The sequence below is a fragment of the Urocitellus parryii genome, chromosome 8 (assembly GCF_045843805.1).
Source record: "Urocitellus parryii isolate mUroPar1 chromosome 8, mUroPar1.hap1, whole genome shotgun sequence".
Taxonomy (NCBI): Eukaryota; Metazoa; Chordata; class Mammalia; order Rodentia; family Sciuridae; genus Urocitellus; species Urocitellus parryii.
Window position 1 is genome coordinate 121,930,840 of NC_135538.1, and position 25,786 is coordinate 121,956,625.

Sequence of the window (25,786 nt, forward strand, 5' to 3'; positions counted from 1 at the left end):
CTTGAGCTATACCCTCAGCCTTTTCTTTTAAACATTTTTAGTTGTAGATGGGAGACAGTACCTTTATTTTATTTGCATGTAGTACTGAGGATTGAACTCAGCATCTCACATGTGCTAGGCAAACAATATAATACTGAACTACAATCTCAGCCCCCTTTCTACTTTCTGAGACAGGGTCTCACTCAACTGCCCAGCTGGCCTTGAACTTGTGATCTTCCAGCCTCAAGTCTCCTGAGTAGCAAGGGAATACAAGCATGTGGTACTTGGCTATTTGTGATTTTTGATGAACATGTTTCCTTGGAAGATTTAAAATGCACTGGTTTTAGCTGTTATCTTTAGTGTCTGGTATATGGCCTTGCCCACAGGAACTCAGTCATAGAGCATTTGACTGCTTCATCATTTCTACTTCATATACACAAACTGACAAACATAAAATAAAAATTACTCCCCAGCCACCTGTTTTTCCTTTCTTCTGTGCCCTTGACCACAATGTAGCCTGGTTTGGTTGATGCTTGTTGGCTAAAGGGACCCCCAAAATTCTCTTGGAAAGGGACCCCCAAAATTCTCTTGGGCTGGAAGAGACTTGCATTCTCCATCACCACCATCTGAATGACTAGAACACAGGGATTAAGGAAATGCTGGTTTCCACTGCGTTTATTACTAATATAAAAAAATGTTAAAAAGAAAAAAAATCATTCTCAGTTCTCCAACACTCTCATCCCTCCCTCTTGCCCACACAACTCCTGACCCATTTCCTCAGGGCCAGCTCAAAACTGAACCTGTTCACTGCCGTTTTCACAGAAAACAACCAGTGCCAGGGATGTGAGGGAAGAGTGTCAGAAGAGAGCAACAGTACTGTCCAGGTTCCACCCATAGATAGGCCAGGTGGAGATTCACAGAATTCAAATGAAAGGGCTGGTGGCTTCACAATGACATAGTCTAACTAAGACAGGCTGAAAAGGAGCTGGGTAGGGAGGCCCATCTGAGGCTTTACAAGACATCATTGGTCAGTGTCAGACCAAGAATAATCAACACCAGGAGAAGTACAGGGAGGACCAGGGAGGCAGTCTTGTGGAGTTTCACGATTCTCCCAAGTTGGGATGTGGGGAAAGTCTAGAGGGCACCAAGAGCCTCACTCATTTTGGCAGAAAAACTTATTCTAGTGTTGGGAAATCACAAAAATGCCACGGACAGTGAGAGAGGCTACGAGGGGATGCACAGTTTCACAAAGCACAGTGATCACAGACCATAGCGGTGGGGATCATGCTACTGACAGAGAAACTACGAAATCCAAAAGCAGGGGCAGTTGCCTTTCAGGGAGCAACTCTGTACCAGTCACCCAAACTTGACCCCAGGTCAGAAAACCTGGTGAGTTTCCCAAGCAGCTGAAAACACTGGGATGTCACATAAAAAGGACTTAAAATAAGCAGCTAAAGTGGGTAGGAAACCGCTCCAGGGCTCTCAGGAATTGAGGGCAGTACTGGGGACAGGTGGACAGATGCACAAGAAACAGCACCAAAGAGGTTTCCTGTTCAGCAGTCATTTGGCGAAAGGGAAGAAGATCCAGGAGGCAGTTGAAGGGAGCAAGGGGTCCCGAAGGCATGTCTCTGGAGGCTGGATCAGAATACAGAGCGCGCTGCGAACCAGTGATGAAACACAACTCTGGACCCCAAACCAGGGAGGTGGTGGACGGGGGTGGACGTGTCATTGACCGAGGGTGTTGGGTGGAAGAGCCTCACAGTAGCCATCACAGGGCCACAGGGAAATACATGGCCGCTGGGTCACAGAGGGCTCCTTCCAGCCTGGATGGGAAGGCACAGTCTCACAGAGGAGGTCCATTGACGCCTGGGTGGTAGAAGGCACAGAGGTCTTCATATCTACAGTGGCCCTTTTTCGAAAAGTGTCGACAGACGGGGCGGTCAGATTTGTCTGTGAACAAGTGAAAAATAGGTAAATTTAAATCTGAGTAAGACAGAAAACAAATGCCATGAAAAGCAGAGATAAAGCCAGATTTGCTACCTTCTACTACTTACAGGTACTTTGGCTTTTTTTTTAGCAGGAGCCTTGGGTGTGCTACGTGCAGACTCTACCACTGAACTAAACTCCTAGCCCTCTAGGATTTTGAAATGGTAGTCTTTCTCCTGGGAGAAAGAATATTTAGGACTAGTTCTTCTAGGTATAGATATATGCCTGTAATCTCAGTGACTCAAGACGGAGGCAGGAGGCCAAGTTTGAGGCCAGCCTGGGTAACTAAGAGACCCTGTCTCTAAAAAATAAAAAAGGGCTGGGGGTATAATTCAGTGGTAGAACACTCCAGGTTCAATCCCCAGTACTTAGAGGGGAAAAAAAAAAGTTGGTCCAGGGGGTGAGGGTGTAGTTAAGTGGTATTGTGTTTACCTGCCATGCCCGAGGCCCTAGATTCAATACCCAGAATCACAAAAGGGGGAAAAAAATAAAATAAGTAAGTAAATAAATAAATACAGCCCCAAAGAGAGGAGTCGTGGGAATCCTGGGAATTAGGCCACTGGGATTTAATGGGTATGAAATATGCACAGGCATAACAAAGTGGACCTCACCTTCCATAACCTGGGGGCCATCCTTAGGCGGGCAGGTATTCTTGATAAGAGACCAGCTTTTGAGCCTTCGAGGGTTTCTCTGCTCTTTGTGAAAGCTTTCCCTGGAGGGACCCCCATGGCCTGGCCCCAGAAAAGGGGGTTCAGCACTGACCCCCCACCAACCACGACCATATGGGCCAGACCTGGGGCCGAGGCCTCCCCGGATTGGGCCTCTGCCCCGGGGAGGAGGTGGGAGACTCAGCAGTGGTGGAATCATCAGTCCCCTTGATCCTGGAGGACCTCTGTGAAGAGCTGGACAAAGAAAGACACAGAAAGGTGACCAATGGGCAGCTTAATCCTGACACAGAAGCCTGATCCCTCCCCTGAAGTACAGCATATAGACAAAGATAACCAGTTTTAAGTGCACAGCTCAATTATCACAAAAGAAACACACCTGTGTTTCCACCACCTAGGTGAAGAGATAGAGCCTTATTGGCACTTCAAAAGACCCACCCATGTATCCCTTCCCCCTCCCCAAATGTAACCACCATTGACTTGTAACATCACAAATTAGTTTTTGCCTGTTTTTGAACTTTGCATACATTAAATCATACAGTCTGTATTCTTTTGTGTCTGGCTCCTTTCGCACAACATGTTTGTGAGATTCATCCAGGTTGCCTGTAGCAGTAGTTCATTCATTTTCATTGCAGTGTAGTATCCCATTGCATGCATACAAACAACTGATTTATCCATGCTACTGATGATGGACATGTGGGTGGTTTCCAGTTTGGGGCTATAACAAGAAATGTTGCTATGAACATTTTTTATATATGTCTTTGTTACACATACGTATGTATTTCTGTTGAGTATATAGGTAGGTAGCAGAGGAATTGCTGGGTCAAACAGCGTATGCACATTCAAGTGTAACAGATAGTCAAGTTTAGTAGATATTGTCAAACTTTGTTTCAAAGTAGTGGTACCAATTTACATTCCAAGGAGTAGTTCCATAGCCTCAAAAACACTTGTTATTTTGTCTTTCTGTTGTGAGAAGTGGCAGACTGTTTGTGGTAAAAACTACATAATATAAAAGTTTACCATCTTAACTATTTTTAAATGCATAGTTTAGTAGTGTTAAGTATATTCATATGTTGTGAAACAATTCCCCAGAACTTTATTTTGCAAAACTTAAACTTTATACAACTCCCTGCCCCTCCCCTGGGCTACTACTAACCACCATCCCACCAATTCTTTTTCTATTCCTCCTCCTTTTTTGTTTTTTGAGATGGGTATCTCGCCATGTTGCTTAGGCTAGTCTCAAACACCTTCCTCCTGCCTCAGCCTCCTGAGTAGCTGGGATCACAGGCGCATACCACAGTACCCAGTTCTGTTTCTTTGAATGTGATTTTAGATACTCATGGAAGTAAGATCATACCATCTTTTGTGACCAGCTTATTTCTTAGCATAATGTTCTCAAGGTTTATCCAAGCTATAGTGTATGACAGCATTTTGTTTACACCTTTTTTTTTTAATCCACTTTTCTGACAATGAATATTCGGGTTGCTTCCGGCTCTCGGGTACTATGAATAGTGCTACAGTGAATGAAAATACAGATATTTCTTCAAGACCCTCCTTTTAATTCTTTTGCATAAAAAATCCAGAAATAGGAGTGTTAGATCATATAGTAGCTTTATTTTTAACTTTGTGAGGAATTTCCATACTGTTTATGAAAGATGGTTGTACCATCTTACAATCCCCTCAATGCAGAAGTTCTAATTTCAAAGTAGTATGTTTTAATCTTGCATTTATTTGATAATTAAGGATATTAAGTACATGTTCACACATTCTTGTATTTAGATCTCCATTTTTATAAGGTGCCTTTCTTTTCTTTTGGTCAATTTTTCTAATAGACTGTCTCAGAAAGAGTTCCTATATATATCTTATATATAAACTCTTTATTGATTATATTTGTTGCAAATATCTTCTACTCTAAGGCTTTCTGTTAATTTCTTAATGATGCCATGATTAACACATGCTTATCTGATGTTAAATTTATCAATCTTTTTTTATGATTAGTACACATGTTTAAAAACTCTTAGCTTTTCTCAAATTTACTTTCTAAAAGAATGATTTTCACTTTTCACACTTCAGTTCATTTGGACTGACGTTTGCATCTGATCACTGAAATCTGAAGAAGTCAGATTTCATTTTTTCCACATGAATGTCCAATCAGTTCAGCTTCATTTATTGAAAATACTACTTCTTCAGTTCTACCTTTACATAAACGAAGTGTTCCTAGATCTGTGGGCCTATTATTGGATGCTAAACTGTTCTATTGACTTATATATCCATTATTGTGCCCAAATCACATTTTTATAACTACTGGAGCTTTACTGTAAGTCTTGGTTTTCATAGTAAGACCTCCTACTTTAAGAATGTCTTGGTGGTCTCTCACCCATATCCTCTGCATTTTCATATAATAATGTCAAATATTTATTTCCACAAAAACATGACAGGGATTCTGAGAGGAAATGCAGTGAATCTAGAGATTACTTTAGGAGGAAATGACAACTTTTACAACATTGAGTTTTCAAAGACGTGCATACACAACTTTTCTCCATTCATCAGATACAGAATCCTCAACTTTGATGAGTTTTACTCCCTCCCCTGCTCCCTTCCTCTGGGCCTCAAACAAGAATCAGGGCCCTTCCTCCTCACCTGACTTGGGGTCACCAGGCTTTCCATTGGCCATGGGAGGAGGGCCCAGAAGGCTGGGTGGTCCTAAGAGTAGACACGAAAATATGGTCATCAAAGCAGATTAAAGAACTGATGTTCCTTTATGTGTTTTTGTTCTATTACTCATTTCTCAATTCATTCTGTAAGATCAATTATGTTCTCAACGGTGTTGCAAATTCTCACCTCGTCCATCTGCCCTTTGTAAAGCTGCTTCAGGTTTGGCAAAAAGTGGAGACTCAATCAAAGGGCACTGACAATTTATCTTTGCCTTATACTGCAACTATCCATAACATCCCAGGTGATTTCAGAGATAATCCAAAGGTTCAACCTTTAGTTGCTGGCCAATGAGACCTTTCCTCAGGGGAGCGGTTTACAGAAGGCTGTACTTCTACCTTCCCTGTGAAATGTGGTCACAAATTGTCAACCCTGTCATCGCAATGTGATATCTTTACTGCCCCTCTCCCCTGCCATTCGGCGGCTGCGCAAACGGGCTCTTTGCCCTCTCCTCCTCCGCCTGGTCCAGAAAGGTTTGGGCCTGGGATTGAGCTTGAGGGTTCAAGTAGGAGAACTCCTCATTCAAGGTTCTACCATCAACAGGCCTCCTCTGCCCCACCCCCGCGCGTGCGCCCTTCCTCCTTCCGTTAGAGCCCCCTCCCCCGCACTTTAGCAGTCCTAGTCCCTGGTCTGGAATGGCTGACAAGCATGTGCACACCCTTCCCAGGCCCCTCACCTATGGGACTCTCATCCTCCTCATCTCCAGTCTCTTCCCGCTCGGGCAGTGGTGGCTGCTGTGGCGGCGGCGGCTGCTGTTGCTGATTCTGCTTCTTTCGTTTCGGCATCGTGGCTGCGGCAATGGCTGCAGCGGGATTTGGAGGGCAGTGAGGAAGGGGCACGCTGAGATTCTGTTTCCGCTTCCGGGGGGCGGTGGGCACTGAGGCCAAGGTTCCCGCCACTCCACTTCCGGAAGGCAGCTGAGAACTTTTTGCTGTGGCTGCATTCTCATGTAAACCGCCTCCTTATATCTCTGCCAGGCAGGGCGAAAACACTAACTCTTCTCTTTGCCGCGTTTCTACAAGTGCTTAAAAAAACTCTCTCCACGGTGAAAAGTAGCTTTCACAGTGCCACAGAGTCGGCAAGCTTTCGGGCCAGAAAGCCTGAGAGGAAAGGCCTGTCGCGTGTTCAAATCGCCACATCCGGCCCGCGGTTACTATGGTAACGACTGCAGGCACAACTTCGTGCTCTCGGATCCGTTTCCAAAAGTCCTGTCCCAACTGGATTTCTCTTCTGGCCTGCGCTTGCACTTAGGATCTATAAGCCTGCTTCTTCTCGTCGTTCCCACAGGGAATTTGGGTCCCAGCAGGTCGGCACCCAGAACCTCTACCCGTCCCTCAAGACCTCTGACCGTGCCCCCAGTGTAACACAGCAACCTGGTTTTATTCCTTGGACGCACAGTCTCTGCTTTCCACTAAGGTCAAGTTCCCGGGTTGGTAGTGTAGCTTCAACGTGTCCACGCCTCCCTTTCCCCAGGGTAGTAGGACCCGCCCTCCTCCTCTCCGCCGCCCCCTCCAGGTGAGTGGTAGCTTCTCCCCCGAGCGCAAGGTAGTGATGACACGCGTCCCCCCTTCACCGGGCGCTCGTTGGTAGAATCCGTGACGGAGTTAGTTCGATCCTCCCACGCGCGCCTCCTTCCTCGCCGCCGCTGCGCCTTCTCGGTGCCACTGGCTCTCATGTGTCCGTAGCCCACCCCGCATCACCCTCTCGCCTCACTTCTAGAGGGAAGTGACTGTTTCCCCCGTGCGCTTTCCATCCCGACCGCCGCGGCAAGTCGGTGGTGCCCTCCGCTGACGTCACCTGATAGCTCCGCCTCCTCAAGGGTCCCGGGCCCTTGCGGCGGGGACTACCGGGGGGGAGTCAGTTGAGGCGGCTGTAGCTCGGCGAAGGGCGGGCCAGGTGACTGGTCCGGGCCATGCCGAGGAAGAAGCCCTTCAGCGTGAAGCAGAAGAAGAAGCAGTTGCAGGACAAACGGGAGCGGAAGCGAGGTCAGTGCGGGAGCGGAGGAGGGGGCGGGACTCGGGCTCCCACACATCTGGAAGGAGGGGTGTGCCTGCCGCACCTCTGGGGGGCGTGGGAGGGGGAGTGGGCTCGCGCGGATCTGCGTGGGCAACCGCGGAGGGGATTCCCCCATTCCAGCGCGCCCCCCCTTGTCTGGAAGGGATGGGAAAGGATGAAGAGTTGGGGGAGGGGAGTCCCTCCAGCTCAAACGGGGCGCCATCCCAGCAATTCCCTGGAAGAGTGACTACCCCCACGCACACCCGGAGGGTCCTGGAGAGGGAGGCCCCGAGGACTGAGCTTCAAAAGTAGTTGGATGGGCTGAAGGAGAGTCAGGAGGTCCAGGTAGGGGGGTCTTTTGGCCCCTGAGAGCTAGCCTGCACTGGCGTCACTCTTCCCTCTGTGCAGGGCTTCAAGATGGGCTGCGCTCCAGTTCCAACAGCCGCAGCGGGAGCCGGGAACGGCGGGAGGAGCAGACCGATACCTCTGATGGGGAATCTGTGACCCATCAAATCCGCAGGCTCAACCAGCAGCCTTCCCAGGGCCTGGGTCCACGAGTTTATGATCCAAATCGGTGAGGGAGGGGTGAGGGAGGGAGTGGGGCTCTGGCCCGGGCTTGCCCGCCTTCTTGAAAGTGGGAGTGTTGAGGGAAAGCTAGCTGCTGTTGGTGGACATTTGAAAGTGTAGAGGGTGAGGCCGGAATGCCACTGTTCTCCCGGAGCAGGCCATAATTCTCCCTTCCAGAGCAACCCGAGAGTTTGGCTTTTAGAAGGGGTTGGCCCTGTCTTCTATGAAAGGGGGACTTGACTGAAAGGAAATTTGAACAATTGAAGAGAAGAAACTTTGTTTTCTGTGGGGGATGGGGTAGGGGTAGGGGTTGTGGTCTTGCTAGATGTATGATACTTCTTCCCTTAGATACCGGCTTCATTTTGAGCGGGACAGTCGGGAGGAGGTGGAGAGGAGAAAGAGAGCAGCCCGGGAGCAAGTGCTACAGCCCCTCAGTGCTGAGGTGTTGGAACTGGACATACGGGAGGTCTATCAGCCTGGTTCAGGTGAGTGAGGACAAGACAAGACTGGTGTTTCCCATGCAAGGGGCTTGGAGAGTTTGGAAGGGTAAGGGTTGACTGTGAGGAAGGAGGGGTCTGGGATGCACACTTTAATACTGAAAACATCCTTGTACTTGCACTTCTTACTGTTTTCTCAGTCCTGGACTTTCCCCGGCGTCCTCCTTGGAGCTATGAGATGTCCAAGGAGCAGCTAATGAACCAGGAGGAACGAAGCTTTCAGGAGTATCTTGGGAAGATACACGGGGCTTATACTTCAGAGAAACTCAGCTACTTTGAGCACAATCTAGAGGTGACAATAGAATGGGGACAGGAATGGGGTAGTGTGATCCATTGGTAAATTTTTCTGGAATGAGGCTGGAAAGGAATTCTGGGTTCAGATTCTCTTCTGATCTTGTCTTTTCAGACATGGAGGCAGCTATGGCGAGTGTTAGAGATGTCTGATATTGTCTTGCTCATCACTGATATTCGTCATCCAGTGAGTACTTGGGATGAGGGTGGGCAAGGGGGAAGAGGGTCAGGTTCTTATGGGTAAAAGTCAGAGGTAGAATTTGAAAAACAGAGAGCTGTCCTTCCTTTCTTTTTACCCTATCTACTGTGTGCTGATATCTGCAGTCAGGAACTAATTTTTCTGTTTGTGTCTTGCCATAGTCTGTTGCTTCTATCCTGGTTAGCTGACTCCTTTTTATGTCCTTTAATGAGAAGCTGCATGTCTTGTCTTACAGCATCACCAGAGCTAGACCAATAGAAAATCCCACTGTGTGGGGCTGGGTTGTGGCTCAGTAGCAGAGTGCTTGCCTAGCACATGTGAGGCACTGGGTTTGGTCCTTAGCACTGCATAAAAATAAATAAAATAAAAGTGTTATGGGAAAAAAAATTCCAGTGTGAAGCTCCAGGGATTCTAATGAAGGCAACTGGGGGCTTCCTCCTGCCCAGCCCAAAGATGCGTTTTCTTCCTTATTTCATTTCTCTAGCTTGTCTACCTCGGTTGCTGCAGAAACTACCTGGAATGTTAGGGTAGTAGTTAAGGCTGTAGGCTGTGCTGCTGGACTGCCCTGTGATTCCTGATTCTGCCACTTCATTGTGGTCCTCCAGTGGAGAAAGGGAGGTCTGTGGGGACATTTAGGTTGGAAGTCCTTAACGAATGTGTATACACATATTCACAAATACATGTATGCATGTGTATATTCATACACAGAGGCACATTTACACATACTCATGTTTGTAGTCATACATACTCAACACATAAACTTGCATCTATAAGCATATACTTGGATGCATGCTCATATGCATGTGTATACACTTGTACAGTTATGTGCACACAATACATAATAATTTCTACCCTGACCCTCATTTCTATTCCTGATTCTAGTCTTTACTTCAGTATGTAAGGTGTTGCTATTTCCTTATCTTATTTTTGGTTCACTTCAAATGCTAATCATGACCTGTCAGAAGCCCCCTGAGACTTGCACAGGTATCACTAACCCCTGCTTTGTCCTTCTTGTTCAGTTTGGCTGATTTACTGTTTTCACCCCAGAATTTGCTACTGCCAGGGTTTTGTCTCTGAATGTGCTTCGTGAGAGGGGAGCTGGAGACAGAGAACTCTGGGATGACCTCTCATTCTTCTATCCCAGGTTGTGAATTTTCCACCAGCGCTTTATGAGTATGTGACTGGAGAACTTGGTCTGGCCCTCGTGCTGGTCTTGAATAAGGTGGATCTAGCTCCACCAGCTCTTGTGGTTGCCTGGAAGCATTATTTCCACCAACACTATCCTCAACTCCACATTGTCCTTTTTACCTCTTTCCCTCGGGACCCCCGCACTCCACAGGACTCTAGTGGTGAGTGGGCTTTGAGGAGGACAGCATGGGAGAGATGGTTGACAGGGGGCAAAGGGAAAAACAAGAGAGGCTTGTTGGCAAGGTGGTACCTAACTGGGGGCCTGAGGGTGGTGGGAGAGATGAGATATAAAAGCCTAAGCATAACTGCTCTGTGCATTCTGATCCTAGTCTTGAAGAAGAGTCGGAGGCGGGGGAGAGGATGGACTCGGGCCCTGGGGCCAGAACAGTTGCTGAGAGCCTGTGAAGCCATCACTGTGGGTAAAGGTGTGTGATCCTTGGAGGTCATAGGGGAGATCTAAGATCCAGAATCATTTTGTTACCCTCTATTATGGATGGGCACAAGGGGGATAGAATAAAGAACAGACTGGCTTGGTGGGACAAGAGAGGCAGGAGATAGGCAGAATCCTTAGTGGATTGCTGCTTTCAGTTTTTCTGGTACTTTTCAGAAACTCTGAAAAATGCATATGGCTCAAGGGTGGGATAAAGTGAAGTCTGGGGAGATTGTGGACTGCAGTTGTGCAGGTTGTCACTGTGAGACTCCAGAATATTCTAGTGACACCAGCTATGCAGCTATGCCATCATACACAGAGGCCCCAGGAAACCTTCTTTATCTTTTTTCTGAACAGTGGACTTGAGCAGCTGGCGGGAGAAGATTGCTCGAGATGTGGCTGGGGCCACCTGGGGCAATGGCTCTGGGGAGGAGGAGGAAGAAGAGGATGGGCCTGTAGTCCTGGTGGAACAGCAGACTGACTCAGCAATGGAGCCAGCTGGCCCAACACGGGAACACTACAAGGATGGGGTGGTGACCATCGGCTGTGTGGGTAAGGAAGCAGCGATCTGCTCACAAAGGCCCCAGAAGTGCTGAGTTTCAGTATTTGGAAAGGAAGGATGATCTGTCCTTATTAGGCCCCAGGGTCTTTGAGGGGTGACTTCTGCCAGTGGTCTTAGGCAAGGCAGAGGAGGCCATCTGCTAGTGTGGATGTAAACTTCATCTCTTCTCAGCTGTATGATTTTGAGCAAGTTCTTTGAGTCTCAGTTACTTTGATTTTAAAAATGAGGATGTTTATACCCAGTTCAAAGAATGAATGTGAGGAATATAAAGGAGTAGTGTTGAAAGAGTTCAGTGGTGTCTGGCAATAGTAACATTAGCAATTGCAGTGATTATTATTAAATGTTAGCATTTGTGTGGCTTTTACTGTGTGCCAGGCATTGTTTGAGTGATTTATACAAAGTCATTGTTCAGCTGTTATTAGCCTCTAATACAGGGATCATTAAATCATAGCAGGTCACAGTGTTAGTTTTCTCCTTCCTTTTAACTCTTTAAGTCTGTGATGGGGGGAGTCTCTTCTTGATTAGAGCTTTGTCTCAGATCCTAGTGGGGGAAAATGGATATATGATTAGGTTCTAGGGCCCCTTTCATCTTGGGTTCATCTTGGGTGAGAAGAGACCTTGGCAAAGTTGTATTTGAGATACCATTGGAACCATAAAGGACCTAGCCCATAAATCTAGGAACATGAAGTGGCTAGTAGATAGATAGAAAGAACACCTGACTTATCTCTCAGTGTCCGTTGTGTTTGTGAAAAACATGCTTGACTGTTGAGTGATTACTCCTCTTTCCCTGCACTGACTTCTTTCCCTTTCAGGGGCCCTTTTTCCTCTCAGTAGCCTCTGCACTAACTTGTTTTTAGGGTGGTATGATAGTGAGAGGTTTTGCTGGGTGTGGGTATATCTATTGGTTTTCATTCATTCATCCATTCAACAAATATTTACTGAGCACCTACCAAATGCCAGGTACTGTTCTAGGGATGGGAATACTGATGTGAAGATAAAAGAAAGCATCTAAAACTCATGGAGCTTGTTTTTTTGTGAGTAAATGTATTAGAGATCTGAAATCATATTATTTCCTCTCCCAGAACTCTCAGATAGAGAGTTCTGGGAGAGGAAAGGTCCTCTGGAAGGTTCTCAGGTGAGAGGACTTAGGTGAGAAAGAGTTGGGTAAGAAAAGGAAGTAAGCCATTCAGAGTTCTGGGGAAAGGGGCTTGGGAGCCAGAAGTGTTAGTGAGTGAGAGGGTCTTGAGGTAAGAATGGGTTTGGTGATACTGGGACCAGCAAGACTGTCAGGGAGATTGCAATATGAGAGCCAGGGAAGATAAGGAGGAAGGCAGGATTGCCAGGCACCACATCATGTAGGGTGTTATGGCTATGAAGTGCATTTTGAATTTTATTCTCAGTCTTAATGAGAAGCTAGTGGTGGGTTTTGAGCAGGAACGACAGGATTTGGTATCCTTTTTTAGAAGTTCTACCTTTGAGTAGATGAATGGTACAAGGTGGATAAGAAAGGAAGCAAAGAAAGCAATCAGTGGCTACTCCATTAGTCTTAGGAGAAAAATAAGAATTGCTTAGAGAGAGAAGGGAGGAAAGAGGAAGAAAGGGGTGGTGATGAGACAGAGACAGAAACAGGATATATTTTAAAGGCAGAGAAAATGAGACTGCTGATGCCTTGCATTTGGTACATAAGAGAAAGCAAGGAATAAAGAAGGACTTCCATGTTTTTGTCCTAAGCAGCTGGAAATACTGAGCTGGGAAGACTGGAGAGAACAGGTTTGGAGGACTGATGAGGAGAGAGAGAGGAATCATAAAGAATCAGAAATTAAATTTGAGATTGTTTTGAAATATCTCATGCAGAGATGTTGACTAGGCCATGGGTATAGGAATCTGGATCTTAAAGGAAAGAAGAGGAATTGAAATTTGAATTTGAGTGGTCTTTAAATTTAGGGAGCCACTGGTGTATATAGATGGTATTTAAAGCCATGGGATTAGATGAAATACAGTGGAGAAGTTATGTGAAAGAAGAGGAGGCTAATGACTAAGTTGTAGGGCAAGCCTGCACTTAGAGGTTGGAAAAAGGAGGCGGAACCAGCAAAGGAGAGTGAGAGGAAAGAAAACCAAGGAAATGTCTGGAAGTGAAATAAAGAGTGCTTGAAACAGAAAGGAGGGTTCTGCTGTGTCAAATATGGCTAATAGGAGGAGTGAGAGGAGAAGCAGTCTTGTTCAGTAGGTGTGGTGATGTGTTCAGTGGTTTGGAGGAGAAGGAAGAATATGTGAGATTCCCCAATTGCAACAACATGGGGAAACTCATGTAATGTGTGGTTGGCACCAGACACAGCAGTATGCATGCTGCACAATTCCATCTGCATAAGTTCAAAGACTACAAAATTAAATCACATTGTCCAGAAATGCACAGGTCATAAATTAACAAGAAATGTAAGAAGTGGAATCCCTTAAAAGTCAGGATAAGAGAGAAGGGGTTATAATGGAGAGGGACACATGGGGCCTTTGAGCAAATATGTCACACTCTGGGCTCATGGCTGGGTGCTATGGAGCTCCTTGGGCTGCACATCCATGTTCTGTGTGGGGTTTTTTGTATGTTAAAGTTTATACTCACAAAGAAGTTATATAAAGTGGTAATAAGAAATAGTAAGTCTTTTAAGGAGTTAAGGTTGAAAGACAGGGAAATGGGCTTGTCAAAGAATTGTTTTTTCTCTCCTTTCAAAAGAAGATACTTCAGAGGCTGGGGTTATGGCTCAGAGGTAGAGCGCTTGTCTAGAATGCATAAGGCACTGGGTTCGATTCTTAGCCCCACATAAAAATAATAAAGTGGAACCAACCTAGATACCCTTCAATAGATGAATGGATTAAAAATGTGGCATTTATATACAATGGAATATTACTCAGCACTAAAAAATAACAAGATCATGGCATTTGCAGGGAAATGGATGGCATTAGAACAGATTATGCTAAGTAAAGTTAGCCAATCCCTAAAAAACAAATGCCGAATGCCTTCTCTGATATAAGGGGGGGTGACTCAAAATGGGATAAGGAGGAAGAGCATGAGAAGAAGACTACCACTAAATAGGGAAGAGAGGTGGGAGGGAAAAAGAGGGAGAAGGGGAGTTGTACGGAAGATAGAAGGAGACCCTCATCATTATACGGAATACATGTATGATGTTGTGATGAGAGAAGTCTCTTTCTGTTCTATCCTTTAAATAAAACTTGTTCTCTAAAAAAATAAAAATAAATAAATATATTATATCCACCTATAACTAACTAACTAAATAAATAAATAAATATTGGAAAAAAAAAAAAAGAAGATACTTCATTTTATTGAGAAGCTCAGTCTGTTTGTCAGTGTGGCTTTTCCCAGCCACTGTCAACTAACCGCCCAGCAGCAGGTGTTACATGGGCAGACAATTGCATTTTACAGAGTTGGGGTTTTGCCTGGAGTGTAAAATAGGGGGGAAGAGGTGGGACCTGGGAACTCAAGATGTATAGGTGCAGAATTGGATCATGGACTTTGAGGTAGATATGAAAGAAAGTGAGGTGATGAATCAGTGTTGTGTAGTGTTACCCTGATAGAGTTAGGGGCAAAGAACTATTGGGATGGAGGAGCCAGAATAAGTTAGCTTGAAACATGGGATGAGGAGTACTTGGGGAATTGAGACTTTGGAGGTATAAAGTGACAGGGCCTAGTGTGACCTTGGGTGTGGGTAGCTGAGGTAGAGTGAAGGAAACAAACTTTGAGAGTGAGATTCAGGCATTGAGGAATCAGAGTTCTGGACAAGAGATCTGTGTAGAAAGTGGACTTGACCAGAAAGAGGGTGGTGGTGGTTGTGAAGAGAGGGGCAGTGAGCCCAAGGGCTGCCAGTCGTCTTCTTGGACAAGTCATGATAGGTATTATTAAATGCAAATCTCACCTGTGTTGAGTACTTTGTTGTAGGCCTAGACCTGTGCAGTTGTATCTGTTGTCAATGTTACCCAGATCCACTCTGAGGTAGGAGCTATCTGTCCTATAAAATGAAGAAAAAGGCTCAGAAAGTTGAGTAAATTGCCTTGAGGTCACAGAGCCATAAGTGGGGAGGCTAGGATTCACAGCTGGCAGCCCAGGGCCTGATTTATAGTTTGTAGTGTTATACCACTTCCTTAAATTCTGAGCCCTAGTTCCCCTTTCATCTGTAGTCACTGAGTCCTGCCTGCCACTGAGCAAGGGCCTAGTAGACATTCACTTTCCTTGCCTCCCTCAGGTTTTCCCAATGTGGGGAAGTCCTCACTGATCAATGGACTTGTGGGACGGAAGGTTGTGAGTGTCTCCAGAACCCCAGGTCACACCCGATACTTTCAGACCTACTTTCTAACCCCCTCTGTGAAGCTCTGTGACTGCCCAGGCCTCATCTTCCCCTCCCTGCTGCCCAGGCAGTTGCAGGTATGAGGGCCAAGGGTGGGGGGGGTATGGAAGGCAGGATGCTGAGGAAGATCCTGAGTGCTGTTCCTGCAGGTTCTGGCTGGCATCTACCCCATCGCCCAGATTCAGGAGCCCTACACTGCTGTGGGCTACCTGGCCTCCCGGATCCCTGTACAGGCCCTGCTTCACCTGCGCCACCCAGAAGCTGAGGATCCCTCAGCAGAGCACCCCTGGTGTGCCTGGGACATCTGTGAAGGTGAATTTCATGCCTGGGTACAGCTGTCCTCCCTTGCCTGCTGTCTCCTCCTCTCTCCCTTTACCTTGCTGTCCTCTCCTTAGATTTTGCCAGGGTGAAGTGGCTGTCCACTCATTCTTAGGGTTTTGGACAGGACTACCAAGATCTCTGGCCTGGAATGTTTTGGGTGGTGGGTGACTGGTACCTGATACACAGGCTTCCCTTCTTATTGCTCTTTTATCCCTCCAGCCTGGGCAGAGAAACGTGGTTACAAGACAGCCAAGGCAGCTCGGAATGATGTGTACAGAGCTGCCAACAGCCTCCTGCGGCTGGCAGTGGATGGCCGCCTCAGCCTGTGTTTCCATCCACCAGGCTACAATGAACAGAAAGGTCAGAACCCAGATATTCTTCCCTAGCTCCTGTTTTGGGGTGGGCAAAAGTGGCCAGGGGATCAGACCTGGTTCTGTACCTGTTGGCCAACTTTGTACTCTTTAACATCTCTGAGGCAATTTTCTCTTTTGCAAATGAGAATAACAATCACCCTCAAGCAAGATGGTTGTGAAGATTGAAATTGATATGCCCGAGTGTCTGCTCAGGGATCTGTATGTGGGAGGTTGAATGAATGAATGGGTTCCAGCAGCTATAAGAATTATTGTTATTCCTGGTCTTTGCCTCTTCCCCATCTTTCTCTGGCTTTAGTTCCTTGTGCAAATTCTTCTACATTTTTTTTCTTGTTTTGGTTCCCCAGGCACCTGGGAGTCTCATCCAGAAACCATGGAGCTGGTGGTTTTGCAGGGCAGGGTGGGACCATCAGGTGACGAGGAGGAGGAGGAAGAGGAAGAGCTGAGCAGCTCCTGTGAGGAGGAGGGAGAGGAGGACCGGGATGCAGATGAGGAGGGAGAAGGGGATGAGGACACCCCAACCTCAGCTCCAGGGTCCTGTCTGGCTGCCCGAAACCCTTATGCCCTACTGGGTGAGGACGAGTGCTGAGTCCCCGCCTAGTATCAACTTCCCATTATCTTTGCTTTTGGACTGACCTGGAGGCATCTCCCCTTTGCCACCCCAATTGTGAATAAAGATTGTCTGCTTTGTAGCCCCTTCCCCAAGTGAACTGAGGTGAGAGCGGTAGTTATGGGCTGACAGCTGTGGGAGATTTATCTCCTCCCCTCTATTCTCATGCATTCCCTTTGCAAAGGAAAGTTCTCTTAGGAATTAGTTCAGTGGGTTCTTAGGCCCTTTGCCCACTTTCCCTCTTTGCACCTTAAGAATCCATTTTCCTCATGGAGAAAAGAGGTCTAAATTCAAACCTCCTTTGGAGTTTGTGCCATTCAACCTGATTTGAGCTGCAGCCCTGTGCGCCCCCTGCTGCCAGTCCTGGGTTATACCGGGAGCTTCTGGGAGAAGAAGCAGTAAGAGGTGTCATAAGCTATCATCTCCAAGTGAGGTTTTTACAGGGATTTTTCAAGAGTCCACAAATATTTATTGAGGATTTACCATGAATCTGGACATGTACTAACCACTGATCATATAAAGATGCACAAGCAGTGCCTGGTCTAAATTTGAAGCCTGGGTACAATCAAGACCCCATTGGGCACCCAAGTTTTTGGATTAAGCATGTTATATAATCCTGGGGGCTCACACAGTATAATTCTAGGACTTTCTATTGATATAGATTTTTAGTTAAGACAAAATGCTTGTGAAAACATTGATTAAATGTGTACGAGTAGAGAATTACTGCCAAAAAACTGATGTGCACATTTATGATTTGAGCAGAACAGCCCTTAAAGTACAATGTTAAGTTTCATTATTTAAAAGCTTGGCAGCTAACAGTGTACAAGCCACATAGGGGAGGGCACAGAAACAGCCTTTGTAGTCCATTTACCAAAGATGACCCAGTCAGGGTCTGAGATAGAAGTTAGCAGGTGGCCAGAGCCATCTTAGGGTGTCGTTTCTGCATTTCAGCAGAGATTTGCTCTTTTGTGAGTCAGGGGTACTTAGGCCTTGCTGGGATTCACCCTTGCTAAAGCAAGCAGTTAGACTCTTAGTTTGAATTCCTGGAGAAAAGGGAAACTAGGCTGTGTTTTATTGACTGCCACAGTGTCCTCTGGGTTGGGTGGTAGCAAAAAAGTGTAGTTTTATGAGTTAACCACTCAGTGCAGGGGTGAGGAGAAATGGAAGGATCAGATCCTCTTAACTCAGAAGCATCTCATTGAGGTGCTGGGTCATGGAGCAGTTTCTTTAATGCCAGCAGAGACCATCAATGTAGGAAACTACATTGAGAAGAGGCCAAGGTGTTTGGGCCACACATTCTGACAGGCTCCTTTAGTCCAGTGAGAACAAAAGTCCTGAAATTTGCATTCTAGTACAAAATTTAAATAAAACCAGCATATGAATGTGCTTGAAGGCTACTCAGGATGTGCTAGAAAAGAGGAAAAAGTCCTATTTGAAAGAACAATCCACCTGTCTTATCTAGGGGCTCAGCCTCATAAATAGGTCTTTTAATGAAGGAAAGGTGATTCTAGCTTAACTGAGTTCATGATATACAGAGATAGTGAGGCAACTTCAGTGCTTCAGGAGATGTGGTGAGACATTGAATTAATTTTACTTGTCTTGGTCTTTTGCCATCTCATAAGTTTCACCAGGAGCATCTGGGACAAAGATTGGGCACAGAATGCTGATGGTGATGACACAAAGAATTGTGATCAGGAGCTGGCTGGGCTTGGGGAACTGTGGAGGAGGATGTTTATGTTGAGGACCTGGCAGGAGGCAACCCTTATATACCCAAGGGCTCCACTATGTGATTTCCTGAGCCTCTGTCAGTGACTCACTCCACAGGAAAGTAGCACCAGGAAAAGGTAGTTACATTAGGGACAAACAGGACAGGGAGAAGGATAGATAGTGCTCCAATGTTAGTGTCTAAGACTGAGGTTAAAACTTATTCAAAGGACAAAGGAAACCAGGGTCCAGTCTCCCTTCTATGCTGACCTTCCTAGAACCCCTGTCCTTATACCCCTCTTGCCTGGGTCATGTCCACTAAGTGGATTACTTGACCATAGAGATCTGAAGCTCTGGCAATACCCACAGCTGGCCAGTCTCTTGGAGAAAACCAGGGCTTCTCTCATCCATGCTGGAATTTCATTTAGATGTAAACTTTTTCCCAATCTTTCCTTCTTCCAGATTGGATTCTGTCTTGATTCTGAAACAAGTATGTGTGTGGGCCAGGGAGGTTCAATTATCTGAGCCTCTTGTTTCTTCATTTCTTAAACTCATACAGTCAAAAACTGGTTGAGAACAGTCTTGTCAGACATGCTGAGTTCTGGGACAAAAGAAAAAATTGAACAAAGTATTGACTCTACCCTGAAGGAGTTGAACTGCCAGACACTAAATAGTAAAATAACTTTATAGCACTGTATAAGATATGAAAGTGTTACTTGTCATGTATCCATTGTACTGTCATATAGTTGACATAATGGATAATTAATCACCCCAAGGATTCATTGACCCACTGACCATTTTTTGAGCAATTACTGTTTGCCAGTTACTGGTAAGTGGGTAGAAGGAATCTTTTGTGGCACTCACAATTTATTGGAAAATAAAGACAAATAGACAATTTTAATGTGGGAGAAAATTAGACAATTTTAAAAAAGGGATGTGAGACGGGTGGTATAAGATCCCTTGGGATAGTGGTGTCTTCATAAGACTGAAAAAAAAGCTCTATGAGAACCACCATAGGAGCAGATTAGCCAGTCTTGGTGAGTCAGAGGAAGCCACCTGCAGGGACAGAGAGCTCCAAGTTGAGCCCTGAAGATTGGGCAAGACTTAGGCTGATGTGGAGAGACAAATATTCCAGGCTGAGGAGACAGCAAAGGTTGAGGAACGTAACAACTTGGGGAGGCTAATATGTTCAACATGGCTGGGGCAGAGTGTGCCTGGAGAAGTGGGGGAAAGTGAAGATGGAGTGAAAGGTTTGGTTCAACTCTGTGGAGCCTTTCCAGCCATGTTTAAAATGTATACTACCTAGAGGAACATTCAAGAACTTTAACCCTAAGATTAAAAAGGAGAGAGTTAATTGTGCCTTAGCTCACTGGGTGCAGTGTGATAACTGGTTTGGAAACGAGGAGAGATCAGAAGCTTTTGCAGCCATTTCAGGAGGAGAGAATGGAAGCCAGAAACAAGGTAGTGGCAGATGGAAAGAAGATAGTTTATGAAATGCTTGGGAGGCAGAATTGACGGGTGTTGGGATAGTTTTGTGTGTGGGGAAGGAGGCGGGTAAGTCAAGAGTGCACATTCTGTTTCGGATTTAGCAACTGGATGGGTAGGCTGATTCCTGAGACAGGGTTCGTGTAAGTGGAGCTTGGAGAGGTCATATTTGCGGGCAGAGATCTAGGCATCATCAAGGTGTAGGTGGGAGGAGAGTAACAGGTCATGTACAGAGAGAGTGTAGCATGAGGAAGAAAGTGCATAATGTATGAAAGGGCAGGGTGGGGGGTGGGTGTGGGTGGGAGAGGATCCAGTGAGACCAAAGAAACATATTAAGTGGAGAGCCATGAAACCAAGGGAAGAACAAAGATTGGGCACAGAATGCTGATGGTGATGACACAAAGAATGAAGAGCTTTCACTGGCAGCAAAGGATGAGTTAAGTTCCGTTGGAGAAGGAAAGTTGAGGCTTTGGAAGTGGGGATATAAATTTCAAGAAATTTGTGATGGCGATGAAAAAAAATAGGGAAACAGAACATTGAGTTTGGAGTGTTTAAACTTTTAGGCAGAAAGCACAGTGGAAGAGAAAAGTTGAAAATTCAAGAAGGTGGGGATTGGTAATGGAACAAGCCTCCGAGAGAGGCAGGGTGGTCCTGGAATCCCAGTGCAGGAGTAGCCTCAGGCAGGAGCTGGGTAGCTTCTGTCATAAGAGGAGGAAACAGCGCTGACATTCAGCCGTCTTGCACTGGTACCGCTCAACCAGTTATTAAAACACTTCTGTACCAGTTAGTAAGTAGTGTAAGAGTAACTGCAATAAGCAGTAAAAATAATTCGTAAGTGGGCTTCCCGCTGCACCTGAGAAGCTTTGCAGCGCCATCTGCCAGTGCGGCAGCATCACTGCAGGCTGAGAGATTGCTTTGCACTTTCTTTATGAAACACTAAAACTGCCTGTTTTAAATTACCTTTGAACTGTGGAGCTGCTACTGCTTCTAAACAATTTAGTTTCTTTCTTGATTTTGTTGCTAGTACATTGTCATTCTTGTGCCAGTAGCAAGTTTCAGTGTTTTAATATTTACAAATTCAAGAATTTTTAATAAAATATTAAAGCCGAAATTGAACAAAGAGACAACAAAGTTTGGATATGTTTCTTAATGTGCCTTTTGAAATATTATAAATGAGAATATTTTTGTTCCTCAGAAGATCAAAAAAGAAATCACGTTAATGAGCTGCAGCCTGGAATGTCTTCTGTTATGAAAAAATCCACAAATAGTTTGGAAATTCTTTCTGGCTTTTTATTTTGAACATCTCCTAACACACAGTGAAAAAGGACAATAAATACCTAAACACCGGCTGAGGATGTGGCTCAAGCGGTGGCGTGCTCACCTGGTGTCCGCAGGGTGCTGGCTTCCATCCTCAGGACCACATAAAAATGAAGATGTTGTGTCCACCGAAAACTAAAATAAATAAATGTTGAAGGATGTTCCCCCCCGCTAAAAAAAATACCTAAACTCATAACATAAAGATTCAGTGAGCCCTGCCATTTTGCCATTTTGCCTCACTAACCTCTACCCATCTTACTCTTCACCTGCCTATTTACTCTTTTCTGAACATTTGAAAGCAAGTTGCAGACATCATGATCATTCATATCTAAATAACTTCATATATACCTCTCACACAATCAGTACAATTATGTCTAATGAATTAATTCCTAAGTCTAACAGTTTATGAACTTAAATGCATTTCTAAAAATTTTTTATTTTTTCTGATTTTATTAGGTTTCAATTTTTTTGAGCTTTATTAAAAGTATAATTGACAAAATTCTTAACAGCACTCAATATGTTTTGAGATATAAGATTTTCAAATTCCACACACTGTGTTATTTAAACTGTCCTCTCCCCTTTTCTCTTTAATCTAGAATATTCCAGTCTTTTTTCTTCTTGGAATTGACTATTTGAAGAGACTAGGTCAGTGTCTTATAAGAATGCTCTACATTTTGGATTTGTGTCATTGTTTCTATGATGTCATTTAACTTGTTCCTTTCTCCCTTTGTATTTTGTTTTAATTTTCTAAATTAGATTCTAGGCCAATCTTAATCCATAACTTGTGTTAGAATCAGCAAATTGCCTCAGGAAAAATTGACCAGTTTCCATAGCTTATCTGGGAACTCTTTCCTCCTTAGAATTTTAGTTCATTTAGTCTGGTTACCTCTGCAACTCTCTGCTGTCTTTATTTTATTTTTGTGGTGCTGGGGATTGAAACTTGGGGCATCTACCACTGATCAACATCCCTAGCCATTTCATATTTTCTTTAATAGAAATGCCATTGTTTATTCTGCTGTATTAAAAAGTCATCCTTAAGTAACAAAATTTATTCTTAGAAGTAATATATTATTTAGGTCATAAATAATCAGCAAACATACAACTGTTGACATCTAAAAAATAAACGAACATTGGTGTTTTTCATTAATGCTGAAAACATACCTGCTTAGGATTTATTTATAAGATAGTACAGTACTCAAACACAAAAATTGGCTCACATGCCAAGTCCTTTCTCTTCTGTCTTGTCAGAGGGACTTGATGTACCCACTATATATTGGTCCCCAAAGCATGCTGAGTTCAGCAAATGTCTTGATGATATGTTAGCATTATAACTGATTAGAATCCAGTGGAATTCTGGTGAAATTAAATAAGGATCTGACTTCATGAACCTCTCCCTGGTGTGAATGCATTTCCTTTTCTGAAGGAAGAGTCTGCAGTCCTTGGTGGGATGTGAAGGTCCTCACCTCCATGGCCTTTCTGCACCTGGGGGAGGTAATGATAGGGTTCTGAAAGTAGCTGAGGGCACTGTTCACAGAGTGGGCAGGGATGGAGGAGTGGGAGTTGAAGATGGTGGTGGTGAAGGCGCCTTGACCAAGCACAGGCATGGCAGGACCATGCACCTGGTGGTGTAGGGCCATGAAGCTGAAGTTTGGGGAAATCTAGCTTCTTCTCTATTTCACAAACACAGCCTTTTCTAGTTTTTTTTTTTTTTTTTTTTCTGGTTAGTCCTCATGAGGTTAGTGAGATAGATGGTGGTTGACTAGAAAATGCCCCCCTGACATGAACCATCACCCTTTTCCCACATTCTTGATGGAATCTATGAAGTCAATTGCCTCATTGTATCAGGAATTGTGAGACCTGCTTTGTGATTGTTTCCCACAAGAATGCTCTTCTACTGCCAGTGTCCTTCAAAATGGTTAAGGCAATTGGCTGAGACATTGATCAAGGTAGTGATGCCCAAGGCATCTAGCATGTCCTCATGGGAAGCACGGTAGGCATTGCCCGGGTACAAGAAGGGCAAGATCTCCACTGGGACACTCTGATCTTAGAGCAGGGTGCTGCAGGAACTGCATCCGTATTCTGCACTGTCAGGGACACTAGTACTCAGGGGAAGGCTAAGCCCCATGGAGGTGGACTGTTTACAGCACCATTCTGGGCAGGAAGCTGAAAAAACTTCATATCCTCCTTTGAGGAGGATTTATGCAGCCCGCGCCTTGCGATGGGCCAGGGCCACTGTGCAGTGGCTCTTGGCGTTGTTTAGGGCGACGCTGCGCTGGTCCGGCTGCACCACGGCGTAGTAGGTGTTGGCCAGTAGGTGGCAGCGCAGCTCAGCGTTGGGCACGACGAGCTCCAAGGCGCCCTTGGCCTGGCGCCACACTAGATGTCGAGCCACATAAGTTGACGGAGCCGGCAATGTGTCCAGGGTTGAACTTGAAGAAGCGCCAGTCCAGCAGCAGGTATAAGCCGCGCGCTCCCGCAGACCTTTGGCAGTGCCCACAGACCTTCAGGACCATGGCCAGCTCTAGCACCCCCAGCGTGCCCGGCCCATGCTATTCTGTCCAGGAGGCCAAGGGAAGGGCAGAGGCTTTCAAGGAACTACATGACCCTGGGTTTATGTGCGGGAACCAAAACCTGCTCTAGGACCTAGCAGGAGATGCTACTCCCTCTCGCTGCCTGGTTTCCTCGTTTCTGCCTTTTTCACCCTGGTCTTTCTTACTCCCTTTTTATTTTATTTTTCCTTTTTATTTCATTTTGAGATAGGGTCTTGTTCACTTGCACAGGCTGGCCTCGAACTTGTGATCCTCCTGCAGAAGGCTCCTGAGTACCTGGACTACAGGCATGCACCACCATGCCCTGCTCCCTCTCTCTGTCATCTTTAAAGATGTGATTTTTATTTTCTGCAATCAATTCAGCTTTTCTATAACTGTTCATATAGTCACATATATCCTACCTGTAAGCAGAAGTCGGTACTAGCAGATTTTTTTGGGGGGGAGGGGGGAATGCTGCTGGGGATTGAACCCAGGGCCTTGTGCATGCATGGCAAGCACTCTACCAACTGAGCTATATCCCCAGCCTTAGTAGCAGAATTTAAACACCATTTAAAGTATAGCTCAAGAGTTGGGCATGTAAAATGATGAACTACCATGTGTAAGGCCCTGTTCTATACCCAATACTGCAAAAGTAAATAAATAAAATAAAAATATATGTATGTATTATGTATATACACACACATGCACATGTATATAAACACACACGCCTATATAGTTCAAACTGAGCAAAAAAAATCAATAAATCAGGGCTGGGGATGTGGCTCAAGCGGTAGCACACTGCCTGGCATGCATGCAGCCCGGATTCGATCCTCAGCACCACATACAAACAAAGATGTTGTGTCTGCTGAAAACTAAAAAATAAATATTAAAATTCTCTCTCTCTCTAAAAAATGAATATATATATCAATAAATCAAATAATAACTTGTTGAGTACCTGTGTCTACTGAAATGAGGAAATTTTTGTTTAAAAAAGATTATAAGTTAACCATTATCAATGAAACTTCAGGTATTTTACTTACAAGTGTTTTAGTAACGTACATAAGATGCAGAACCTTGAAAATACTTTAATGATTGCTTTTGTTTGATCTATTGAAAGTAGAAGAAACAGTATCTGAAATAATATAGCCCACTTTATTGTGTATACTTGATTGGTTTTATTTAGTTTTTTTTTTTTTTTTTTTTTTGTGGTACTGGGGACTGAACTCAGGACTTGGGGCATGCTAGGCAAGTGATCTCTGTCACTGCCTACACGCTCAGCCCTATCATGGGTCCTTAGCTTTTTTTTTTTTTTTTTTTTTTTGAATCCAGGGGCATTTAAACATTGAGTTAAATCCCAGCCCTTTTTACTTTTTTTTTTTTTTTGGTACCAGGGCACTTGACCATTGAGCCACATCCCTAGCCCTTTTTTGTATTTTATTTAGAGACAGGATCTGAGTTGCTTAGCGCCTTTTTTGCTGAGGCTAACTTTGAACTCACAATCCTCCTGCTTCAGCCTCCTGAGCCACTGGAATTATAGGCGTGTGCTGCTGTGCCTGACCCCTTTTTACTTTTTGAGATGGGGTCTTGCTAAGTTGCTTAGGGTCTCACTAAGTTGCTGAGGCTTGCCTTGAATTTGTAATTATTTTGCCTCATTCTCCTGAGTTGCTGGGGTTACAGGTATGTGTCACCATGCCCAGCTCTAAATGTTTTAAATTGGAACTATCTAATTCTCCAAATTAAAACATGCGATTGAGGATATAAATTTAAGATTGTGTAAATTATTTTAAATTATTTGTTCATAAATGAATTACTATGTATTTAAGCATAGAAAATTTAATAATATATCTAAAGAGCTTGGAATTGAAGAAATAACATTAGAGTGGATGGATTTCTCAGCAGCTTATATTTCTCCTACAGAAAAAGAGTTTGGAAATCATGTCAAGCCGGTCCTCTGTGTTGGCTACATGATTTGCTCTTCCAGATCATTCTTCTCCATGCTATTTAGGCAGGACTTTACAGATTATACC

At 44.9% G+C, this 25,786-nt stretch overlaps 2 protein-coding genes and 1 pseudogene across 4 annotated transcripts; 1 reads left to right on the forward strand and 2 right to left on the reverse strand.

Annotated features, from left to right (window-relative positions):
* Positions 1–582: 582 nt before the first annotated feature.
* Positions 583–6,231, reverse strand: Prr3 (proline rich 3). The gene is made up of 4 exons (XM_026414294.2): positions 6,019–6,231; positions 5,271–5,333; positions 2,577–2,867; positions 583–1,929 (listed from the first exon to the last, which is right to left on the reverse strand). The coding sequence occupies exons 1-4, from the start codon at positions 6,125–6,127 to the stop codon at positions 1,823–1,825; spliced, it is 570 nt and encodes a 189-aa protein (XP_026270079.1). The 5' UTR covers positions 6,128–6,231; the 3' UTR covers positions 583–1,822.
* A 328-nt stretch (positions 6,232–6,559) lies between these two features.
* Gnl1 (G protein nucleolar 1 (putative)) lies at positions 6,560–21,562 on the forward strand. Of its 3 annotated transcripts, none has more exons than XM_026414293.2 (13): positions 6,560–6,648; positions 7,062–7,327; positions 7,746–7,911; positions 8,253–8,389; positions 8,542–8,693; positions 8,808–8,879; positions 10,036–10,240; positions 10,409–10,504; positions 10,867–11,061; positions 15,322–15,500; positions 15,573–15,735; positions 15,964–16,104; positions 16,463–21,562. In XM_026414293.2, the coding sequence occupies exons 2-13, from the start codon at positions 7,255–7,257 to the stop codon at positions 16,702–16,704; spliced, it is 1,821 nt and encodes a 606-aa protein (XP_026270078.1). In that variant the 5' UTR covers positions 6,560–6,648; positions 7,062–7,254; the 3' UTR covers positions 16,705–21,562. The 3 variants fall into 3 exon arrangements, with proteins under 3 accessions (XP_026270078.1, XP_026270077.1, XP_026270076.1); XM_026414292.2 differs by lacking the exon at positions 6,560–6,648 and adding an exon at positions 6,769–6,857; XM_026414291.2 differs by lacking the exon at positions 6,560–6,648 and having other exon boundaries at positions 6,864–7,327.
* Positions 17,094–24,081, reverse strand: LOC113200791 (dual specificity protein phosphatase 1 pseudogene; annotated as a pseudogene).
* Between the last annotated feature and the right edge of the window lie 1,705 nt (positions 24,082–25,786).